Here is a 20,739-nt window from a genome sequence, read left to right on the forward strand (position 1 = left end):
CTCAGGATTCCAGCAGCACGCACGACCCAACCAAGCGCCAACTGTCCCTGCCTCACAAGGTTGGGGACGTGAGGGGATGGAGAGGAGCAGACAGAATGCTAGCATATTCCACTGGCTGGAAACGCTCACACAGAGCACACGGGCGCAGCTGCACAGTCTTCCTGTCTCCTGCAGCAGGCAACACCCACTAAGCACCCACTGAGCACACTGTCCAGTTCCAAGTATGCAGACGCACGAACGTCTTGGTGGGCAGGGACCTACACTCGCGCAGCCCTGGGTGACAAGGCAAAAGACAGAGGCATGAGAAAAAGCCCAAAGAACGTTCCTGAGGAAACTGTGAGTGTGGTTTCTATGTCCCCTTCTCAGGAAACCCAGAATCCCGAGATGGTTCCCCACGAGGAGAGCCTTGGTCCAGGACAAGTCACATGGAGCCACAAGCTACTTTTCTTTTTTCACTCCAAGCACAGGCCTGAGCACAAGCTCACAGGGAGTAAGATAAACAACGAACACTGGAGAGGCCAGGAGAAAAGGCCAAAAATCATCACACACTCATTTTTTTCCATTTCCCTTGCTCTCATGGCCATGTTCCCATCTGACATTCCAAGGTCTGTGCCTTTATCAGGTGTGATCCCTCAGCTATGGTGCCAAAGGGCACTGACAGCCCCTGCTCCGATCCTGGAGGTCCTGCTCCCCTTATTCCTGCTCACTCTGGCCTGGGCTGGGGGCCCGGGGTTTACTTCAGTGCAGCCCAGATGTTCCTACCCTGGTGTGGGTACCTCTGCACCGGGTTCCAGGTCTTCCTGGGGTGCATTAGGCACCCTCCTTTCCAGCCCTTCTCTGCCCTGGCTTTTCTCTAGGTCCTGTTAAAGTATTACTAACATGAACAGCCCATCATTTACAAAGCACCTGTACTCTGTCAGGCATTTTATAAATGTTATGTTTTCTCTTCACAATCACTGATAGGAAAGACTCACTCAAGGTCATCCATCTACTAGGCGGTGGGGCTGGGAGGGTCCCGAGTCCGTGTCCTGTCCACTGTGCTGCTGGGTCCCTCACAGCGAGGCACCTTGGCCCAGGCCTAAGATCACTGAGCCCCAGGGAATCCCTCGGTCCATTCCCACCTCTGCTTAATCCCGCCCGGCCCGCAGGGGCACTGCACGTCCGCCTTCACGGCTGGGGCCTGACTGTACGTTACAATTACCCCTGTGGCCTCCTGGGACACTCTCAGGACTGCTGCCCCAAATACAACCCAGACAGCTGCAGCCTCTCGCCAGAGACACTGCTTAGGCAGAGGGGCCTTCCCTCATACAGGTGCTTGTGGGCTCTGGACAAGGGTCCACTTGTGCTACTGCAGGACTGTCCCAGACGCAAGCACAGAGCCGCCTCTACTCCCTGCCTTCCCTGGGCTCAGGGCTGCCCTCAGCTGCCAGGGCTGCAGGACATGATGTGCCTCCCCTTGCCTTACACACTGGGTTCTTCCTGCAGAACTTATGTACATCCTATCTGTGTGTCTCTCCCTCTTGTTTCCTTGTTGGCTGCCAGCGCTGTGACATTTTCAGCTGTTCACAGGGATAGGTTTCTGCTTATTTTATAGCTCTCTGCTCAGCACTTTGTGCTCCTGGGGCAGTTGAGATTTAAGAGATAAATGAAAAGTGGTGGGCACTGTAAGGATCCCTAAGGATTCAGAGCGAGGAAAAAGAGAGACACATAAAGGTATAAGAATGAACATTCTCCTGCCAGAGAATGCAGGGAATGGCTGACCCGCATGCAAAGGACTTTATTAATACCAACTAAATTCATTAAATCCAGGCTTTTAGTTCACACTGCAATACTGTGGGTAAGCACAATCATTTTCCCCAGTTTATGGCGGGAGCGGGGAGCTCAGAGAGGGTAAGCACCTCACCCAAGGCCACACAGTTAGACAGTGGCGAGCTGCAGGTGCCCAGGCCAGACCAAAGCCTGTGCTCTGAAACACGGCCCCACACTCGCTCCCTGGAAAGACGGTTCAGGAAATGAGACTCCACAAGATGGGAGGGTCCCCCTCCACCCCAGGCCATGACGGCCTGAAGGCACACAATGGCCCCTAGGAAATCTGTGCCCAGCTGACACCTGCCCAGAACCAAAGAGGAAACAGGTCTATAACATCACAGTCCACGTGAAACCCAGGTAGCACAATTTTTTTCAAAGTACATATTTTATTTATACAGATTAGTGCAAGTCGAACATGAATATGGTTTGTAATCCAATTTACACAGCATCCCGTGGGGGCTGGCTGTCCTGACCACGGAGGGAAGCAGGGGAGACTGGCCTTGGTAAGGGAAACAACGAACATTTCCACAATTTGGAAGTAATCTAAATTAGCCCAGGGAATGACTTTTTTCCTCAACAACGTACTCCCCAAAGTACAGACAGCTTCTCCCTTCCTTATAGGCCGAGCTGCAGTGGCAAGTTTCTGAGTTTCAGCTGTGCTTCTGAGCTTTTGCTAAGGCCACCATCCCTAAGGTTTCCATGGCAACAAAACAATGATCAATTTGCCTCTGACACTCCCTTCACCCCCAAATCTTTTTTACTCCCCTTTTCTTCCTACCCCCCAGTATCCCTGGGATACACTGGGCCAAGCAGAACAGGGCAGGGGTGCTGCTTCCTCCTTCGAGAGGACAGATGAAAGCATCCCAGCACCACCTCCATCACTGTGCAACCGCCAGCCCACCTTAATAGGAACTCTGACCGCCCCCTAGCAATTTCCGCCACCCCTCAGCCCATTCACGGGTCTCAAGCACATGAGATTTAAAGGCACCCTCACACACCATCAGGATGTCATCGGCCTCTGGTGACCACAACACCAACAGCCCCTGGAGAGAGGAACTTAGGGCCCCCCTCTCATGCTTCCCCTCGATTCTGGGAGTCCCACCTGACTGAGCCTGCACGCAGAGAACGAACTCGTCTCTCCCTTCACTGTCCGTCTCACTGGACCTTGTCTTGTCCCTCAGCCTTTGACCATCTGAGCTCTGGCCGGAGGGACGAGGTGATGTGTCTCCTGTGGACGCCGACAAGTCAAAACACTTGCTCTTCAGAGAGGACCCGAATCGCCAGGGGAAACCCAGTACTCACACCACAGAACCTGGGACTCACTGGGCTCAGTTTTCCTAACTGAGCTTCTGAGACAGAACAGACACGCTTACTAAAATACATGAATAAAGACCTTTGTCTCTGCCCCTCTGGTTCCAGGTTCCACTCATGTCCTTGGACAGTAAGAGTCTCATCTTCCTACGGTAACCCTTGCTCTTGAATGACCTGTCTGCTATCTCACTTACCTGTGATCCCAGTATTCCCACAGAATCAGACTCCGGCTTGCAATCTGCCTGCCTCTCCCTCCCTACCAGCTGGATCATGAGCTCTGGCAGCAGACAAGGTCTGGGGATCCAGTGAACAAATCCACGTGTTCCAGGAAGCCCGCAGACTTCTCCATGCCACCACAGACAGCCCAGAGCTCAGCCCAGAGGCCACGGGAACAGGGCAAACGGAACACAGGGGCCATAGCCAAACAAGCGGTGTGGACGAAGGAGACCACATTAGCAACGTCTCTGTGGCAGCAATTCACAAGGTCTCTCAGTAGAAGTGAGAAAAGAATAAAATGGCCGAGGAGAACTGGGAAAGGTCTTCCCAATGAAGTCCACGCCTGGGCCTCTCTAGGGAGTGACACCGTAGACTCACAGTCGGCCCACGCAGAGGCCTACTCAGAGCAAACACTTGACTTAGGACGGCCCTTCCACCCATGCTTGACCAGATCCAGCACGGAGTGGCCTCCTCCCAGCGAGCGTGCCCTGAGCGAGGGCATGTGGGGGCCCTGGCAGCGCCTGAGGCTCCTCTGCTCGCTCTCGGCATGGCACGCCGCAAGTCTGGTGCTTCTGAAGAAACAAGTGTCCTGCCACCATCTGGGGCTCTACCAGAAACCCGAGAAAGGCTTCTTAGTGCTTGAAAGGGTCTGACGCTTGGGTTTGAAACTTTCAGCTCTCTTTATTCAGAAGACTTTTTTTTTTTTTCGATCACTTTCTCCTACAAGCCCTCAGCACTTGATTTGATGTGTTTTGGCTGGAAGAAGTTTTAGTGACGCTCACTGCAGTTCCCAGCCACCACCCCACGGCTCAGGAGGAGCTGCATCCTCAGCCACCAGGCCTGGCACCAACGCCCCGTCAACATGTGCCACCCCACTGGCTTTCAGTGGGTCTTATCTGGTGCCACAGGCAGAGTCAGTGCCATTTTGCCCCTTGCAGATCAAGAGCTCTCCTGGTCTGACAGCTCACGGGACTGAAAAAGCTTAAGACAGGACAGCCTTGGTAGAAACAGTGAGGCCTTCACATGGAGGCGAAGTCTTAAAGGTTTGAGCACCATCTTCTGGTCAGCTTTTGGCTTCTGTGGCCGACTTGCCTTTAAAAATTTCATTTAGTACAGAATGGGAAGAGCCCTGAACTGTCAAGCTCAAGTGATCTGCATATCAACGGGAGGACAGGACAGAGCAGTTGGCTGGGGTGAGCAGGCCCAAGCTGCCAGGAGCTGGAACTTGCCGTGGAAACCATCAGGCTGCCCGCACAGAGCCGGTCTCGATGGCCAGCCAGAGAACGCGCTGGGCGGTGTTCAGGTTCTACGTTCTGCTCTTCTAGCAGGGTGCGACCTGAGTGTGTGGCAGCGGTAAAAGCTCCAGGCATGACTGAACCCCTTGCCTCCGTACGATGGGCTTGGAACAAAGGGGTGGGCTTATCTCCGCCAGCGCGGCTTGAGGGGGAGTGAGGGTGAGTGATCAAATCGGGCCCTCCCCTCTGCAGGGCTCAAGCCACACAGTGTGGCGGGAGCCCTGCCTGGTGTGTAAACACTGCACCAGCAGATTTCAACCTTTTGGCATGGAAGGGAAAGAAGATAAATGCTAGTCGTTCTCTCCAAACGGCAGGAACCTATATCCATCTAATTGCACTTCATAATGGATTCCACAAACCATTAATTATCAGATTATATTTTAGGAACTAAAGATAAAATGCTTTGTGAAATTCAGACTCCAAAGGCTCACTGGCCTGCAGTAAGTGTGGCAGCCTGGGAGCGCAGACAGCAGGCCACTCCCAAGGCATGGAGGCCGGTGGCAGAAACGGAGCCAGGGTGACTGTGGCTGCTCCTCCAAACGCAGACAGGACCACCTACCTGGTGCCCCTTCATTAGCTACCTCGCACGCTCCAGAGGGAGCAGCCAAGCCTCCAGGTTGGGTAGAAGTTTTAGCCTTTGATTAGAGGAGGAGGATGAGGATAAGATGGAGGAGCTGTAAAAACCAGCCCTAAGGTAACGAACACCATGAAGAACATCCTGGAAAGGCATATTCTTCGCAGCGGACACCTCACACTGAACACTCCAAAGGCTCTGTTTTGGGAAGGGCTGACTACTGCCACGGTGGGACTACACGGAAATGACGGCTTTCTGCATTGTTAACATGGCTACCTGTCCACTGCCACCACCAGGGGTGTGGGGCACAGCCACTGGGTACAGGGGTACCCAAGTAGAGGGGAGGAAGACAGGAGTTAGCAAAGGGCCAAGTACGCTCAAGGCCAGGGTCCCTGGATGGTCTCTTGGCGCTTCTTTCATTTTTAAGTGGCCAGAGGCACCGGCAGTGTTTGCCGCCCCACTTGGTGGGCCACGTCCCGTAGTTAACTGCCATCCTGCTCACTGGGTGCTGTCAGCACATCGCACTCCCTCAGTTGCCCTGGTCACCAGCTCCCACCCCAGTGCTCTTGCAGACTCTGTTTCAGAAGCTGCACTTTACTTGGAGATGGACCAAGGCGAAAGCAGCAGGCCCGTGGGAAGGAGGCTTGTCTGCCACAGAGGATGGTGGTGGTGGTGTTGGTGGCTCACACACCATTGCTTCTATGAGAACAACGAAGCTTCCGTTTTCCAAGTGAGACAGTTTTGGTTGCTGTGAAGCTAAGATGCTCACCACTCAGGACAGCCAGGGACAGAAGGCAAGCGGCAAGTTGCGGAGCTTTCTCTCTGGTGCAAAGGCAGGAACCCCTCCACGGGACGAGCAGCCGCTCACTTGGCCTCACCACAGATCAGGGTCACGGTACCGTCCAGCAGATCCTCCACAGTCACCGCCACGAGCTCAGAGCTGGTCTGAGATGTCTGAGAATCTGGCAATGTCACAAACACCTGCGACCCAGCAAGCTGGGCCTCCTCCAAAGTGATCACCTGCTCTGCCGGGGCCACTGGCTCTGGGGTTTGGATCACCTGAAAGGGAAAGACCACGAGGCTGCTCTGGGCAGTGTTCACAGACAGCTCCCCAGAATGTACATGGTTTTCATCTCGTGCTGTAATGATGATATTTATGTTTTCACCTGAGGAGAGCAATTACATGTGCCTAATGGGAAGAGGCAAGTCTAACACACCAGTGATGCAAAAGAGAAGGCAGGCAAACAATTTAAGTAACTCTGTGCACTAAATTGCTATAATTTCACTCAGTACGCCATCTCTGGGTGCGCGGACTCTGATTACACCCCAGTGAATGCTGGCTCCGCGTCTCACACTGGGTTTTCCGGTCTCGAGGATGACACTGCAGAAGTCAGTACCATGTGAGGGGAATGCTACTGAAGGGGACGGTCTCACGACTGAAACACGCAAATGGGGGGGATCCACCAGAAGCCCAGGCTCGCCCAGGGCGGCGTCTCTGGACCTCTGTCAGGCTGAGAGCCTTCCCTGGAGGCTACATGGGGACAGAGCTCAGGAGGGAAAGAGAGCGGATGGACTGTGATGTCTATCGACTCATTCGCTCGGCTCACAGGCCGGCAGCGCAGGCGTCCCCTTCCCTTCTGTCCTCCACAGGCCACTTATGCCCTTTCCAAGTCTGCAGGATCTGCTAGAGGTGACCTGCCCAGCTCAAGGAGAACTACTCTGGGGTTAAGCACACCCAGTTCCTGCCTGAACCTCCAAGTTGATGCTTCTGATCTGCGGACCCCAGAACAGCTTGATGCCCTTGACATCTCCAAACTGGCATGCCCTCAGCGGGTACAGCCACATCACTCTTGAGAACCAGCCAAGAGTGCCAAGCTGGCACAAGTGAGGAAGCCAAGCTGGCACCTTCTCAGTGCTATGGGAGCAAGGAGAGCAACTGTGATGTTCTGTCAATAATTATCCAGGATGCTGGTTTTCAAACTTTCTTTCTTTCTCTTTTAGAAATGGGACCCCCCACTTTGTCCCCGAAGGACATATTCCCTAACATATAAGAACCCTAATATATATAAAAAAGATAGATAAGAGCAGAGCAGCTCTGGTGCTATGACAGCAGGAATGTCACTGGGGTCCTGCCCACCCGACTTCCCCTCTGTTCCCAGGGGCGCACACGGTTTATCAATGACTGACCTGTGCAACTGGACAGTGGGATAATCCAACAGAGTAAAACCTCAATCTGTTTACAGCTCCTCTCCAGCCTACCCACACATCACTGACAATCGACACGACCAAGTTTCTTTCCCTTTCCTGCCCACCCCCTATGGAGAAGATGGGAAGAAGAGTAAAAGAGGATCAGGGACACAAAGAGAGGCTGGATCGAGCTCTTCCCTGAAGCCCAGGGAGGGTGAGAGGCCTAGACACGTGCAGAGTGTACTACGTCCAGCCCAGAGGAGCTATCCAAGTGTTCAACTGCAGGTGTTCCCTCCCCTGCAACGAGTGCATCTGCCTTCTCCAGGGTTTCCTGCAACTCTCATCACATCCCACAGTGTTTCTCGGAAGGCAGGCGACTGTGTGAATCGGGATGAGGAAACCAAAGCTGTTGCTTCTTTTGGAACTCTTGTTCCAGGCTCCCTCTACCTAGGGGTCATTTTGCATGTGGCTACCAGAAGGCTAGAGTTTTCTGACCTGTTTGGTAAGAGGCCAAGAGAGACTCTCTACAAGATCCCCAAAGAGTAAGACTGGTGTCACAGAGCCACCCCTAGAGAAGCCTCAGGATCCCCACGCTAGCCCAGCATTCTGTGTAGCGGAGGTCCCAGGATCACCTGCACCATCTGTGAGGCCGCTGCCTGGGTTTCAGTGCCCATCACCTTTGGGTGCTCAGATTCCAAGTGACTGTCAAGCTGGGCCTGGGAGGTGAAGAGTTCCCCACAGAGCTCACAGGGGAAGGTGCTCTCCGACTGCTTGAAGTGCTCCGTGGTGACGTGGTGCTGCAGTGCTCCAGGGAAGCGGAAAGTGGCCGCACAGTACAAGCACCTGAATGGCTGGGACCCTGGAGGAGGGGAGACAGGAGGAGCAGGCTGTGGTGGAACAACTGAGAGACACCAGAGCAGCGAGAGGTGAGAGGAAGGAGCAATGGGGATTGATGCACAGAGGCAAATCCAGGTTTTATGGGACTTGAAGCTTGTACAATTTTGGTGGGGGGGGCTTTCTTTAAGAAAAATAATATAAATGACAAATACAGAACTAGGCGCAGGGCCTTGGAACGGTCCCATGCAAGTGAGGGGCGCTGACACTACAGTTTCATTAGCATTAGATTCAGGCTAAACCTGTCTCTGCTGAAGCCCATTATTCATTCAGCTGTAGATAATGATGCTGATGATACTATATTTCATCAATTCCAAGAAGTACATTTTAATATCTCTGAAATAGGATCAATGGCACCTTACGACTGCTGTGGGCTAGGCGGCAGTCGGGTGCAATTGTCAATGCACATACGAACATCAAAAGTGGCAGCACCAAGACTTGCAGAGTGAGTGCCAATGGCTTGGACGAAAATCCCTAAGACAGGAACGAGGGATGTTTTTAACTCATGGGAACCAAATGGCTTAGAAGGGAGGAGGTAAGTGATGAAAGTTTAGCTACATTCCCAAAGCAGGAATCAAAAGTAGACTAATTTTATGTAACACGCAAAAAACCAAAACCAACGGCCTTCAGTTCTTTGATGGAATCTCATACTGTGCGCTCCATCACCAGCGCTCTGGATGGCACAAGAACAGTGTGGAAAACATGCATGTTGACAATCTGAACTGAACGTTGCTCCGAGGAGCTGGATTCTTCTCCCTTAATCAATTTATTTCTTGTGTTTTCCTTTTTATGTATGCAGAATGACATGATATAAGTTTATGTCAAATTAAGTCCAAAATGGCACTTAGAATAACCTATGAATTCTAAGTGATGAAAAAGCACAGTTTAGGTGGCAGCAGTTTTTCTTAATGGTTCATTAAAAGTGGAACATATTATAATTGGCATTGTATTTATTTTTAACTGGCATTTTAGATTTGATGAAACATAGCATCAACAACAACAATTATAGCTAATGCTTAAGGGATCTTACTGCAGCCAAGCCTTCAGTTTTTGACTTTATGAGACAGATACTACAACTGTTCTCATTTTATAGATGAAGAAACTGAGGCACAAGTCACTGAAGTGACTCGGCCTGGGTTGCACAGCTGTGAGCGGCGGAGATGAGATTCACACCTGGGTAGTCTAGCCTGGGGGCACGGTGGAGGTAGCACTGACCTGAATGCTGGCACTTGACGTGAACCTGCAGCAAGGCTGGTGTGGGGAAGAGCTCCTTACACTGGTCACACTCATGGAACTTCATATCTGCGAAGTGTATGAGGAAAGAAGTGGTGGGAAAGAACAAAAGGCGGCTCTCCAAGGCTGGAGAGTCACAGGGCTGGGGAGTAGGGGTGATGGCCAATACTTAGCAAGTGTCTACCAAGGGCCAGGAACCTTATACCTAGGGTGTATGCAAAGGATCTAGTGGCAGAGAGTATCAGGTCTGGATCCAGACTGCCTGAATGCAAAGCAAGTTGTGAGAATGAAATGAGAAAATACACACGAAGTGCTCCGCACAGTGCCTTGCACATAGGAAATGCCCTGTAACTGATAGCTGTTGTGATTATCCCCAAATTTACCAGCAAGGGAGGTTTTAATGACTGCCATTCTGAAGAGAAAGAAAGAGGCTAAGAAAAGAGAAGTCACCTGTCAAGGTCATGCAGTTACAGCTGACAAGTGCTGCGATCAGGATTCCTCCCCAGGCCCCCCCACTACCAGAGGTGGCCCCCTTTCCACCCGCCATGACTGGTTCTCACTCAGGTGCTGGCAGGAGCTTACGCTGCTCTGGGTCTCCCGTTCTGAGAACCACTGTCACCGAAGCTGCTGCTACTACTAATGGACCAGTGTGGCAGCCTTCAGGTGTGCTGGGGCAGAACAAGGGCAATTACCAAAGTCACCTCGCTGGAGTCCTGGAAGTCAGGCTTTCTGGACAGCCCTCTGGATGCCGTGTCATCACGCCCTCCCGCTCTCTGGCCCCCACTCTCTCACTTTACCTGCATGCTCCGCTTTGATGTGCTTCTTGTGCTCAATGGTGTTGGGAAAGGTTCTGTCACACGAGCTGCACTGGAGTGATGAGAACTTGGAAGACCGATGGTTCTGAGCAGCAAACACATCAGGGTGGTGGGTCCGATTGTGGTACCACAAACCAGACAATTGCTGCAGGGAATTTGGCAAGTGTTAGGTTTGAGAAAAGTTCTAGTAAGTTGGAGAGCTCACGAGGCCCTCACGAGAGAGAGAAACACGTTCTCAAGTAAGCTTATGGATCTAGAATCATACTCTCTTACCCATCACACTGAGTGCCGATGTGAGGAGTGGCTGGTGCTGGTGGGAACAGGGCTGTGTTCACTGGGAGGCCACCACAGGACAGGGCTCAGGCGAGTCCTTCACACACCATCACTCCTCACAACGAGCCTATAAGGGAGGTGTTAGGATCTTTCCAGTAGGTGGAAGCTGAGGCACAGAGGGGTTGGATGACTAATCACACAATTAGTGAGAAGTAGGACCAGGATTCAAACCCTGGCCTTCCACCTATAACATCTGTGTTCTTTACCACCGAGCTGTATCCCAATGCTTTCCAGAGGCCTGGGGACCCAGCACATAGCCTGCTGGAGGAGTACATGCTGTCCCCATCCCGTAAGCAGGCGTCCCTCTCCTTCCCAGGCTCCAGAGCAGCATTGAGAACACTCTCCCTACAATTCAATGGTCTCCTAGAGCTCACACCCAGGTCTTAGTTCTGTAACCCTAACGTTACAGCACAAGGCCTGGCACAAAGTTAGTTCTGAAATTAGCTGTTATGCTTCTCTGCCTATACCCAAATCTTATAGATGCTAGCAATGACCATTCTTTTCTCTGTGGTTTTAGAGTTTCTGATAAATGTGGCTTCTTTTTAGTTCTATATGCAGTTTTACTTTAATTACATGCCAAATTCTAAGGTTAAAAAGCCAAGCTCTTCCCTGGGAGTTAAAAAAGACAAACAATAATTGTGTTAAATAAGATAATTCCAGGTAGTATTACACTGTCCATTGTCATTCTCATGTCCCTCGACACATGGGGTTGACAGGTTCTATAGAACGTGAGTGTGGAAGGGGAAAAGCACATTCAGTTCAAGACAAGGCTGGAATCTACAATTCAAGCTCCCCCACTGCATCACTCTGACCAGAACTCCTCAGAGAATGGGAATCACAAGCTGCATTCTTCGTGAGAGTCAGCCAATTGTCACCTCCTGGATTAAAGATGTGATGCACAAGCCACAGACGTGGCAATCAGGGAAGCTCAAATGCAGAGCAGGTCAGGGACTGGGGCGGGCAGCTCCCAGCGGCACCTGGAGTCACCTGGTAGGCCTTGTTGCAGATCCCACAGCTGAAGGGCTTCCCTCCGACGTGGGTCACCATGTGCCGCTCCAGCATGGAAGGGGCACTGAAAATCTTTCCACACGTGGGGCAGGGGTGGTACTCCTTGGAGTGCACCTCGTGGATGTGCTTCCGGTGATCCTGCAGAGTGGGGAAACTCATCCTGCATTTCTTGCAATCATAAGGATCTTCTATGTCTGGTTTCATGAGGGACATCCATGAGAGGAGTCGTCGGAGAGAGAGAAAACACCACAGGCAGCAATCAGTGACACGCTGGTTGTTGTGTACAGCACCAGATTCAAGACTCTGTTTAGACATCATATAGGGTCACAGACTCCAAGACCAGAAATCAGTGCTGCAATCACCAAACTACCCTACCTGTGTCCCAGCAGGTGGGATTCCTCCAAGCTTTTAGAATTAACCACCTTTGCAGCATCAAATAACTCAGATCAATTCCTCATTTTACATCTTGTAAGTTAAATCCTATTTTATTCCTTTCCAGAGAGTATCACCCTTGCTCTTCCTGTTTGCAGTGGGCCTTTTGAGTTTTCTACTTCTCAGCAGAGATTTCCAGCACACTCTGCTTTGCCATCAGTGCTATGACTGGAGGAATGCTTCCTTGTTTCTCACTTTAGCATCAACAATAAGAACATTCACATAGATGACCTCACCTCCAATGAGTACTCTATGATGGGCATGTTCTAAGTACTTTATGTATATTAGCTCACTTAATCCTTCTAATAACCTTATGAGTAGGTTCTATTATCTTCCCTATGTTGCAGATTAGGAAAATCAAGGTTTAGAGTATAAAGTTAGTACCTTGCCCAAGGGCACAACTAGGAAATGGCTGAACTGGGTTAACAATCCCAGCTCTCATTTCCAAGTCCATGCTCTGAACTACATGCTTAATTGGATAAGACAACTCTCGAGTGAAACCTCAAAAATAAAGCTTGCATTGATGAAGAATTCATTTGCCATGCATTTGCAGGAAACTTTGGTCTTTTTCTTAAAACAATAGAAAGTGAAATGTTTTAATAGTAAAATCCTTTGCCCACAAGAAAGGCCCAACCCACAAGCTAATCTCAAGCATACACTGATTCAGATTAATTTAGGAACTCTGACATGTAGCAGCACTGATTGGAACTAGTAGGAATTCTGACAGGCAACTAGTTTGCCTGTGGACATGAATTCTTGGGATCTCAGTTTTACACTGTCTTTTAAAACATTTTGATGCATTTTCATAAGTAATGACATGGTCCTATGAAACAGGCAAGGAACAGGAGAGAGGGGCCCGCGTGCTGGGCCTACCATGGATACTCTAGGGAGTGGCAAAGTATTTTGGGTCCTTCCCATTCTGAAAATTAATCATGTACTTCCCCTCTCCTGACTCCCACATAATGCTACTAGGAAAAGAAGACTAAAATGGAATGTCATTTAAAGAGGTCAAGACGACATCAAATCCAAGCCAAATCTCACTCATCTGTAAGTCTATTGTAACTGGGTTTTTTCGACAGCCTTGTACACTCCTTAGGGGGTCGGGGCCACCCTTTATATTCCTCTTGTACCACCCAGCGACCAGCCACATGCTGGGGACATAGGAGCTCTGGCAAAGTCCTTAATGGCTGGCTGATGAGAGACTTGGATATGCTGACACAAAGCATGTTTGTGAGACACTGTATTTGCCAATAGCTAGAAACAAGTGTGTGGAAAAAAGGGTGGGGAAGGGAAAAGGGAAGAAGGGTATGTAACACGCATGGCAGGCAAAAAAGACAAGCTTCGATGGTGACAAATGGCACCTGAGAAGGTTGCTCTTGCCACCAGTAATAATATCTGGCATTTATTGAGCATTTCCTGTATGCCAGGTATGGAGCCTCATGCTTTACATGTGATATCTCACTTAATTCTCACAATAATCCAAGGTGGTGGCATTATTACTTGCTGTGGTTTACAGAAGGGGCATAAGAGGCTTAGAATGGTAAAGAAATTTGTTTAAAGTCTCAAGGAAAGTAAATGGCAGGGTCAAGATTCCAGTCCAAGCCTGTGTGATTTCAGAGTCCAAGCTCTTAACTCCCCTGCTGTGCTGTGCTGATTACACTCCTGCTGCAACAAGGGAGGCTGAAGAAAACGTGATATGGCCAGCCAAATGTCACACTGGCGACTTCCTAAAGCTATAATGAGGAATCACAGAATCTCTTTTACCTTCCTCTGTGTGTGTATATGTGCATGTGTGCTGAATAAAAGTGTCTGTATCAGTTCTGGCAGAAGGGGACAGTGATGGGGTCAGACTCCACTAATTGAGTGAAATATAACGGCATTCAGAAGAGAATGCTGGGCAGGAGGCTTTTAAGGGAACATGACTAGGGACCACTTACTTCCGTAGACATTAACTCAGAAAGTGTCTGGGTTGCTCCTATGGGAAAAGGCAGATAAAAAATGAGAGTGGGAGGAAGAGGGTGGGGTAGAAAATAGAAGCTCGGTGGACTAATGGAAATATTCCAGTGCTCTGTGAGCCCATCAGTTATAGAGGCTCTCTCCTTCAAACGTAATTTGCCTGTCAAGCAAACGGTGCCAGGTGCGCTAAAAAGGAAGACAAGGAAACAGCCTGGCCAGAGAGAAATAAGCATCATACAAGGATACGTTAAAATGGGATTCTTACTGAATTAGGAATGAGGGGCTCATTCTGGGTCTTACAGAACAGGAGAGGGGAAGGCACTGCATGGGGCCCAGGTCTGATGGAGTGACACCTCTGTTACAGTTGTTACCGGCTTTCTCAGCACCACCCCTGGCACTGAGTGATCTTAGTACATACTGTGAAAGGTATGCAGGTGGATGGAGAGGCCATTAGCTTGCCGGAAGCCCTTGCCACAGTCCCTGCACACATACGGCTTGTCCCCGGTGTGGGTCCTCACGTGGCGGGACAACTCAATGGACTGGGCAAACACAGCATCACAGTACTGGCATGCATACATTTTTCCTGCAAATATGCATGAGCTTATTAGAGCCAGCACTAAACATGGCATTTCCTTTTTTTTTTTGGAGGCAGAGTCTCTCTCTGTTGCCCAGGCTAGAGTGCCGTGATGTCCGTTTAGCTCACAGCAACCTCAGACTCCTGGGCTCAAGCGATCCTACTGCCTCAGCCTCCCGAGTACCTGGGACTGCGGGAACACACAACCATATCCAGCTTCATTTCTACAAACAAAATCAAGCCACACATCAGGGAAATATCTTCTTGGAGATGAAATTAACCTATCAGACAATCTATCATACACTGGGTGAAAGGTCTGAGCCATCTTGTCACATGGCGCCTCACAAACACAACCAATCACACAGAGGGCGTGAATGTGGTCAGACGCAGGAATAAGGACAGAGTTCTCATCACAGAGAACCCGTCTGTTCATTAGGCCATCACACGCGAGGAAAAGCTCATTTTACTCCCAGCAAGTGGACACATCCTTGCACCCAGAAATATGTGAGTCTGGATGCCCTCGCAACATACACGGTGTGGATCTGCAACTGCACACAAAGGCGGGAAGCATGGATTCAGAGAAGAATGAAAGCCTTCTTCTACTGACTAGTTATAAAGCTATTACATATCGCTTGGTGTCTCTATAGTCTCATGTACATAATGAGATATAATGCCCAGACTGCCAAAGATTGTTAGAAAATGCAGGTAAAAGGCAAGTCTGGAGAACTGGCATTTATAAAAATACTAGAGCAGCTGAGCCTCCAAACTCCCTCATGGGCCAGGAGAGGGAGTGGGACAGTCCATGAGGTGAAGCTCAGGACGCCCGGCCCTGGGGCTCACTACAGCCACAGCAATCAGCCTCGTTTTCAATTTGACATTTTGGGCTTCAAAATAAGATTATGTTGGAAAGAAAGGGTTTCTTGAATCAAGAATGAAATCATTGAGAAGCCCGGGGCTTAGTCCTTGACACTCTCTGTCCTTACTTTGCAGCTGATCTTATCTCAGAGCCTTATACGTCATCTGTACACTGACAGTTCCCACATTTGTGTCTCTAGTTCCCACATTTCCCCAGAACTGCGGACTTACATATCCAACTCCTCATTGCTCCACCTCGCCACTGGGAGGTCTAACAGGCATCTCAAATTTATCGTACCCAACCCAGACACATACACACGCCCCACATCACAGTAAACGGCAGCATCATTCACTCAACTGCTCATGCCCAAAACCCCAAACCATCCTTAATTCCTTTCTTTTCCTCACATCCCAAAACCAATCCACCATGAGTCCTGCTATTAATACCTCCACTTTCAAAGATATATCCCAAAACTTGAAAAAACTTTTTTTACAACTCCCACTAACACAACTCTAGCTGAAAACTACATCACCTCCACACTGGACTATTGCAATAGCCTCCTCCTATCTCCCTTTGTGCTACAGTCTTGCCCTGCGAGACTGTTTATTGTCCAGAGTGGCCTGAATCAACTTTTGAAAATGTAAACCAGATCCTCCCTCCTAAGGCTTCCTGTGGTAGGCAGAACAACAGCCCCCAAAGACGTTCATGTCCTAATCCCTGAAACCTGTGAACACGTTACCTGATGTGGTAAAAGGACTTTGTAGATGTGACTGAGTTAAGGATCTTGTGCTGGGGAGATCAGCCTGGATTATCCAGGTGGGCCCAGTGTAACCACATGGGTCCTTGGAAGACGGAGGAGGGAGAAAAAGAAGGAGACACCGTGATGAAAGCAGAGGCTGGAGTGATGCGGCCAAGAGCCAAGGAATGCAGGCAACCCCTGGAAGCTGGGAAAGGCAAGGAGTGGACTCTCCTCTACAGCCTCCAGAAAAAACACAACTCTGCTGAAACTCTGACTTTAGCCTCATGAGGCCCATTTTGGACTTCTAATTCCCCAAACAGTAAGATAATACATTTCCATTGTTTTAAGCCACTATTTGTGGTTATTTGTTACAGCAGCAATAGAAACTTACACACTTCACATAAAAACCAAAAGTCCTTATCTTGGCTTCTGAGAGCCTGCAAGGTGTGGCCTTTGGTGGCCTCCCTGGCCTTCTCTCTTAAGGCCCTTCCTCACTGACTCTGCTGCGGCTCCTCCCAGAAGCTGAAGCACATTCCCCCTTGCGGGAGGGCTCTGCACTCCTGATGCTCTTCTCCCAGGCCCCCCGTTGGCTCTACCTCTCACTTCTTTCAGGTTTCTACTCAAATGCCACCTCTCAGAAGCCTGCTCTGATGAAACAAACAGTGCCCTGCCATTCCCTTTGCTGCACACCCTGCTTTATATTTCTTCACAGCAATGACTACTATCTGAAATATGTTTATTTGTCAACAAACATTTGTTTATTGTCCGTTGTACCCACTGAGATGTGAGCTCCATGTGAACAGGGTGTGTATGTTTACAACATCCCCACGCCTGGAATGGTGCTCAAGAAATTCACCCACCCAGCAAATATGCACTGAAGGCATATTACTGCCAAGCGCTACTCCACGTTCCACGGATGGAGCAGTGGGAAGAAAGACTAACAGCTGGACCCTCGCAAAGTATGCGCTCCAATAGGGAGCCCAAGTATAAAGTAAATTACCGAAGTAGAAGCTACATCACATTATGAGCACCATGGAGAAAAACAATGCAGGGAAACAGGGAATGGGGCTGAGATCTTGTAGGGAGGTCAGGAAGGGACTCAGGGAGAAGGTGAAGTGTGAGCCAAGACTCGAAGGAGGCGAGGACAGGAAGCGTGAGTTGTATGAAGGGAAGAGTTCCAGGCAAAGGGAAGGGCAAGAATAAAGGTGCTGGAGCAGGTGATCAGCAGACCTGAGTCCTGGCCAGGAGCTGCAATGGGCAGAAGAGAGTGAGTGAGGGGACAGCACCAGAGACTAAGTCAGAGAGGAACTGGGGGACTTCATCATGGAGGGCCTGGAGGCCAGCATAAAGACTCCGGATTTCACACTGAGTGAGATGAAAAGCCATCGTAGAGGTTTGAGCAGAGAAGTGAGCTGACATGGTTTAGTTTTAAAACTGTCTAGGAAAACCGTACAAGCAAGGAGGCCAGCTACAAGGCTATTGTGACAATCCAGATGGGATGACGGTTGCATTATTATTTACACATAAATGCTCCAAACAGTACATAGACTCTTCCAGTAAGTCTTCTCTGACAATTCACCTCCGACCAGACTAGAAACCTCTTCTTCATTCCTCCGTATCACCCTGGTATTATTCCATACTCTACCACTGATACTCCGTGCTATAACTGTCCCTATGATCCCTTTCCCCCGCCCCCTTACCGTAAGTTATGTGGGCACAGAAATTCCAGCTTAGCACTCAGCACCTGGCACTGCCCCACCCAGAGTAGGTGCTCAGTCAAAGCTGTTCTCATGCCTGAACTCCAACCCAAAGCTCAAAGGATTCTGGCTTCAGTAAATTCTGTAACCATAAAGTCATATTACATTAGCCAGCCTTTCTTCACAAACTCTCCCCGTAAGTATTTTACATGTCTGTGCACATATGTATTTCTAGTTGTCCATGTGCCTAGAGATTTGGAATTCTGTTTTTGTTTTTAATTTACTTGACAGAGCTATCACGCCTAATTCCAAAACGGTTTAGGCAGCCCACACAGGAGACATGAAACTTCTCCATGACTTACCCTCCGAGTGCTTCTTCTTGGTGTGGTAGGCCAGAGCGGAGGCCTGGGTGAAGGTCATGAGGCAGTGCTTGCACATGAACGGGCGGTCTCCAGTGTGAAGGCGGAGGTGGTTCTTCAGCGTAGAATTGGCCGCAAACTTCGCCCCACACTCTTCACAGGAGAAAGGCTTCTCGTCAAAGTGCTCTGTCAGTTTGTGGTACTGCATGCCTAGGAAAGCCAAGGCAGGGACCAGAGGGGACACCATTAATCAGAGTTATAATCCAGCAGGAGGATGCCAAGAGCAGTCTCAGGCCAGACCTCCAGAGGCGGCACAGGACGAGCCACAGAATGCCAGGCCATGCTGCCTCTTGCTGCACACGGCCACACTGCTCCTCTGCCCAGCTAGCACCCCCAAAGTCACCTGGCCTCACTCTTGGGTGGATAAGGCACAAAGTGATGCTGGGTTTATCTTCCCCATACCTTCCCCACCTTAAATGGGACCCAGTCACTCAGAAATAAGGAAACAAAACTCACTTTTATGTTTCATTAGGTTTATCCAGCAACTGAAACAAGGGAAAACAATTCTGACTATACATCCCATGGTTTCCATGACTCTTGTTTATTATCAAGAAACAAGTGGTACACAGAAACCTAAGAGTCAGGTATTAAGTGACTGGTTATTATCATGAATAATAAGAGCTATAAGTTACTGTGTGCTAACTCTATTATAGGCATTGTATTAGGTGTTTAGCTCTGTTACCCTAAATCTTCCTAACAATGCAAAAAAATAGGTGGTACAAGGGTGCATATTTAACATATTTGGGGAAATCAAAGCTCAGAGAGCTGATTCCAAAGCCCATGTTCTTTTCAAAGTATTACCTGGCCTCTATAGGAATCTGCTCTATTTTCTAAGCCCACCCACACCCCTCATTTTGCACAACTAGGGGCAAGGCCTGGAATCCAAATTGTAGTACCCAGAACTATTATCCTCCATTACTCTGCCTTCCTGAATGTACCTGAGGCGTGGGCAAATTCTCTCCCACAGAGGTCGCAGGTCACTGGAAGCCTCTTCTTCTTCTTCTTGGGGACATCAGGCTCTCCACCTGCACCATGGGCCTCCAGCTGATGTTTCTCCAGCTCTTTCTTAGAATCCTTGGTCTCACTGCACTCTTTACACTGCACCTGTTTGCTCTTGGCCACCCGGCAGCGCTTCATGTGCACTTTTAGGCGGCAGTAGAAATGGAAGCTTTTGTCACAGGCCTTACAGACGAAGTTCTTCTTGGCAGAGTCTGGGGAGGCAGAAGCGTCCTTTTCTTGTCCTGGCAAGGAACCAGTCTCTCCTTGATCGTTTTGTTCCCTAGACTGGCAGTCTTCTTTAGCCGGCTCTGCTGCCTTTTCATCTTCTTTGTCATTGGCTTCAAGGTGAAATTTATCACTCACCTTCCACGTGTCTTTCTCTCCATTTTCCTTAGTAAGGAAACCTGCATAACAGAGAAATCTCATGGCTCTGGGAATTCTGTTTCCACTTGGCTTTATAACTTTTCTAACATACATCTTACAGGAGACTGGAGGCTACCTGGGATTCTCAAAAACACTCTGAAATAATATCACTGTCATCTTTACTTCCCAATAAACACAAATAGCATCATTTTACATCTATGTCTTATGCCTTTTTTAGGTATTGAGAACACAGAAAATGAGTAAACTACCTTAAGGTAGGGATGAACTCATAGGTGAAGTGCTGCTTCTGATCTTCAATAAAGAAACAACCTGGGGAGGCCTGATGGGAGCCCCCACTCCACCCCGTTTCTTACCAATATATGCTAACTCCTGCATGACAGGCTGCAGGTCTGGAAAGGATTTGTGGACACTGCACAGGAGGTGACATATTTCCGTGGCTGAGACTGATTTTTCCATGGCTCTGCTCTGCACTGCTCTCAGGGAAGCTTCGGGGCTGGTTGTCTCAGAGGAAATGCTCAGAATCTAAATGAATACCACGAGACAGGGTGTGGGGTTAATCTCAGCAGATTTTCTCCACGGTTTTCAACTTTAAAAAAAAGGTAATTCCAGGAAGGCATTGCTCCATTTCTAAGTAGTTCATACTTGTTATAATACATGTAGTGGAGAGCCTATTTTTCCCAAAGAACAGGAAAACTAACAACACAAAAAAAGGAAGCACACATCAAGATAAATGTGCAAACACAAAGATATAAGCAGGGAAGCATAAAGCATTCTCTAAGAGAAATATCTTCTCAGAAACTAGGAATCACCCAAATAACTTTTTTAGATCTAAATATTAAAAGCTTGGAAAACTACAGGACTTGGTTGTTGGTGTTTCTGTCTTGAAGACCAGGATAATTTTTTATAATATATAATTGTCTCGATGTCTGGAAGTAATTCTGCATGATCAGTGGCTTCATATTTTTAGATACTTAGATGTAGCCTTTTCAACATCATTTTCTTTCACAG

The 20,739-nt window shown here is 49.2% G+C and overlaps 1 protein-coding gene across 5 annotated transcripts in view; it reads right to left on the bottom strand.

The window, feature by feature from the left end:
• Positions 1 to 2,175: 2,175 nt before the first annotated feature.
• ZBTB40 (zinc finger and BTB domain containing 40) overlaps positions 2,176 to 20,739 on the bottom strand; it is a 90,452-nt gene continuing 71,888 nt past the window's right edge. For 3 of the 5 annotated variants that reach the window (XM_045546077.1, XM_045546076.1, XM_045546075.1), the window contains 9 exons: positions 20,085 to 20,253; positions 19,287 to 19,751; positions 18,292 to 18,498; positions 14,482 to 14,646; positions 11,655 to 11,869; positions 10,317 to 10,479; positions 9,502 to 9,588; positions 8,025 to 8,251; positions 2,176 to 6,264 (listed from right to left, as the gene is read on the bottom strand). In XM_045546077.1, coding sequence (XP_045402033.1) covers positions 6,070 to 6,264; positions 8,025 to 8,251; positions 9,502 to 9,588; positions 10,317 to 10,479; positions 11,655 to 11,869; positions 14,482 to 14,646; positions 18,292 to 18,498; positions 19,287 to 19,751; positions 20,085 to 20,253 — 1,893 coding nt within the window. In that variant the 3' untranslated portion in view covers positions 2,176 to 6,069. Of the gene's footprint in view, positions 6,265 to 8,024; positions 8,252 to 9,501; positions 9,589 to 10,316; positions 10,480 to 10,607; positions 11,870 to 14,481; positions 14,647 to 18,291; positions 18,499 to 19,286; positions 19,752 to 20,084; positions 20,254 to 20,739 lie in introns of those variants that run through there. The other 2 variants (XM_045546078.1, XR_006733917.1) reach the window with 2 other exon arrangements.

Source organism: Lemur catta, chromosome 3, assembly GCF_020740605.2.
Source record: "Lemur catta isolate mLemCat1 chromosome 3, mLemCat1.pri, whole genome shotgun sequence".
Taxonomy (NCBI): Eukaryota; Metazoa; Chordata; class Mammalia; order Primates; family Lemuridae; genus Lemur; species Lemur catta.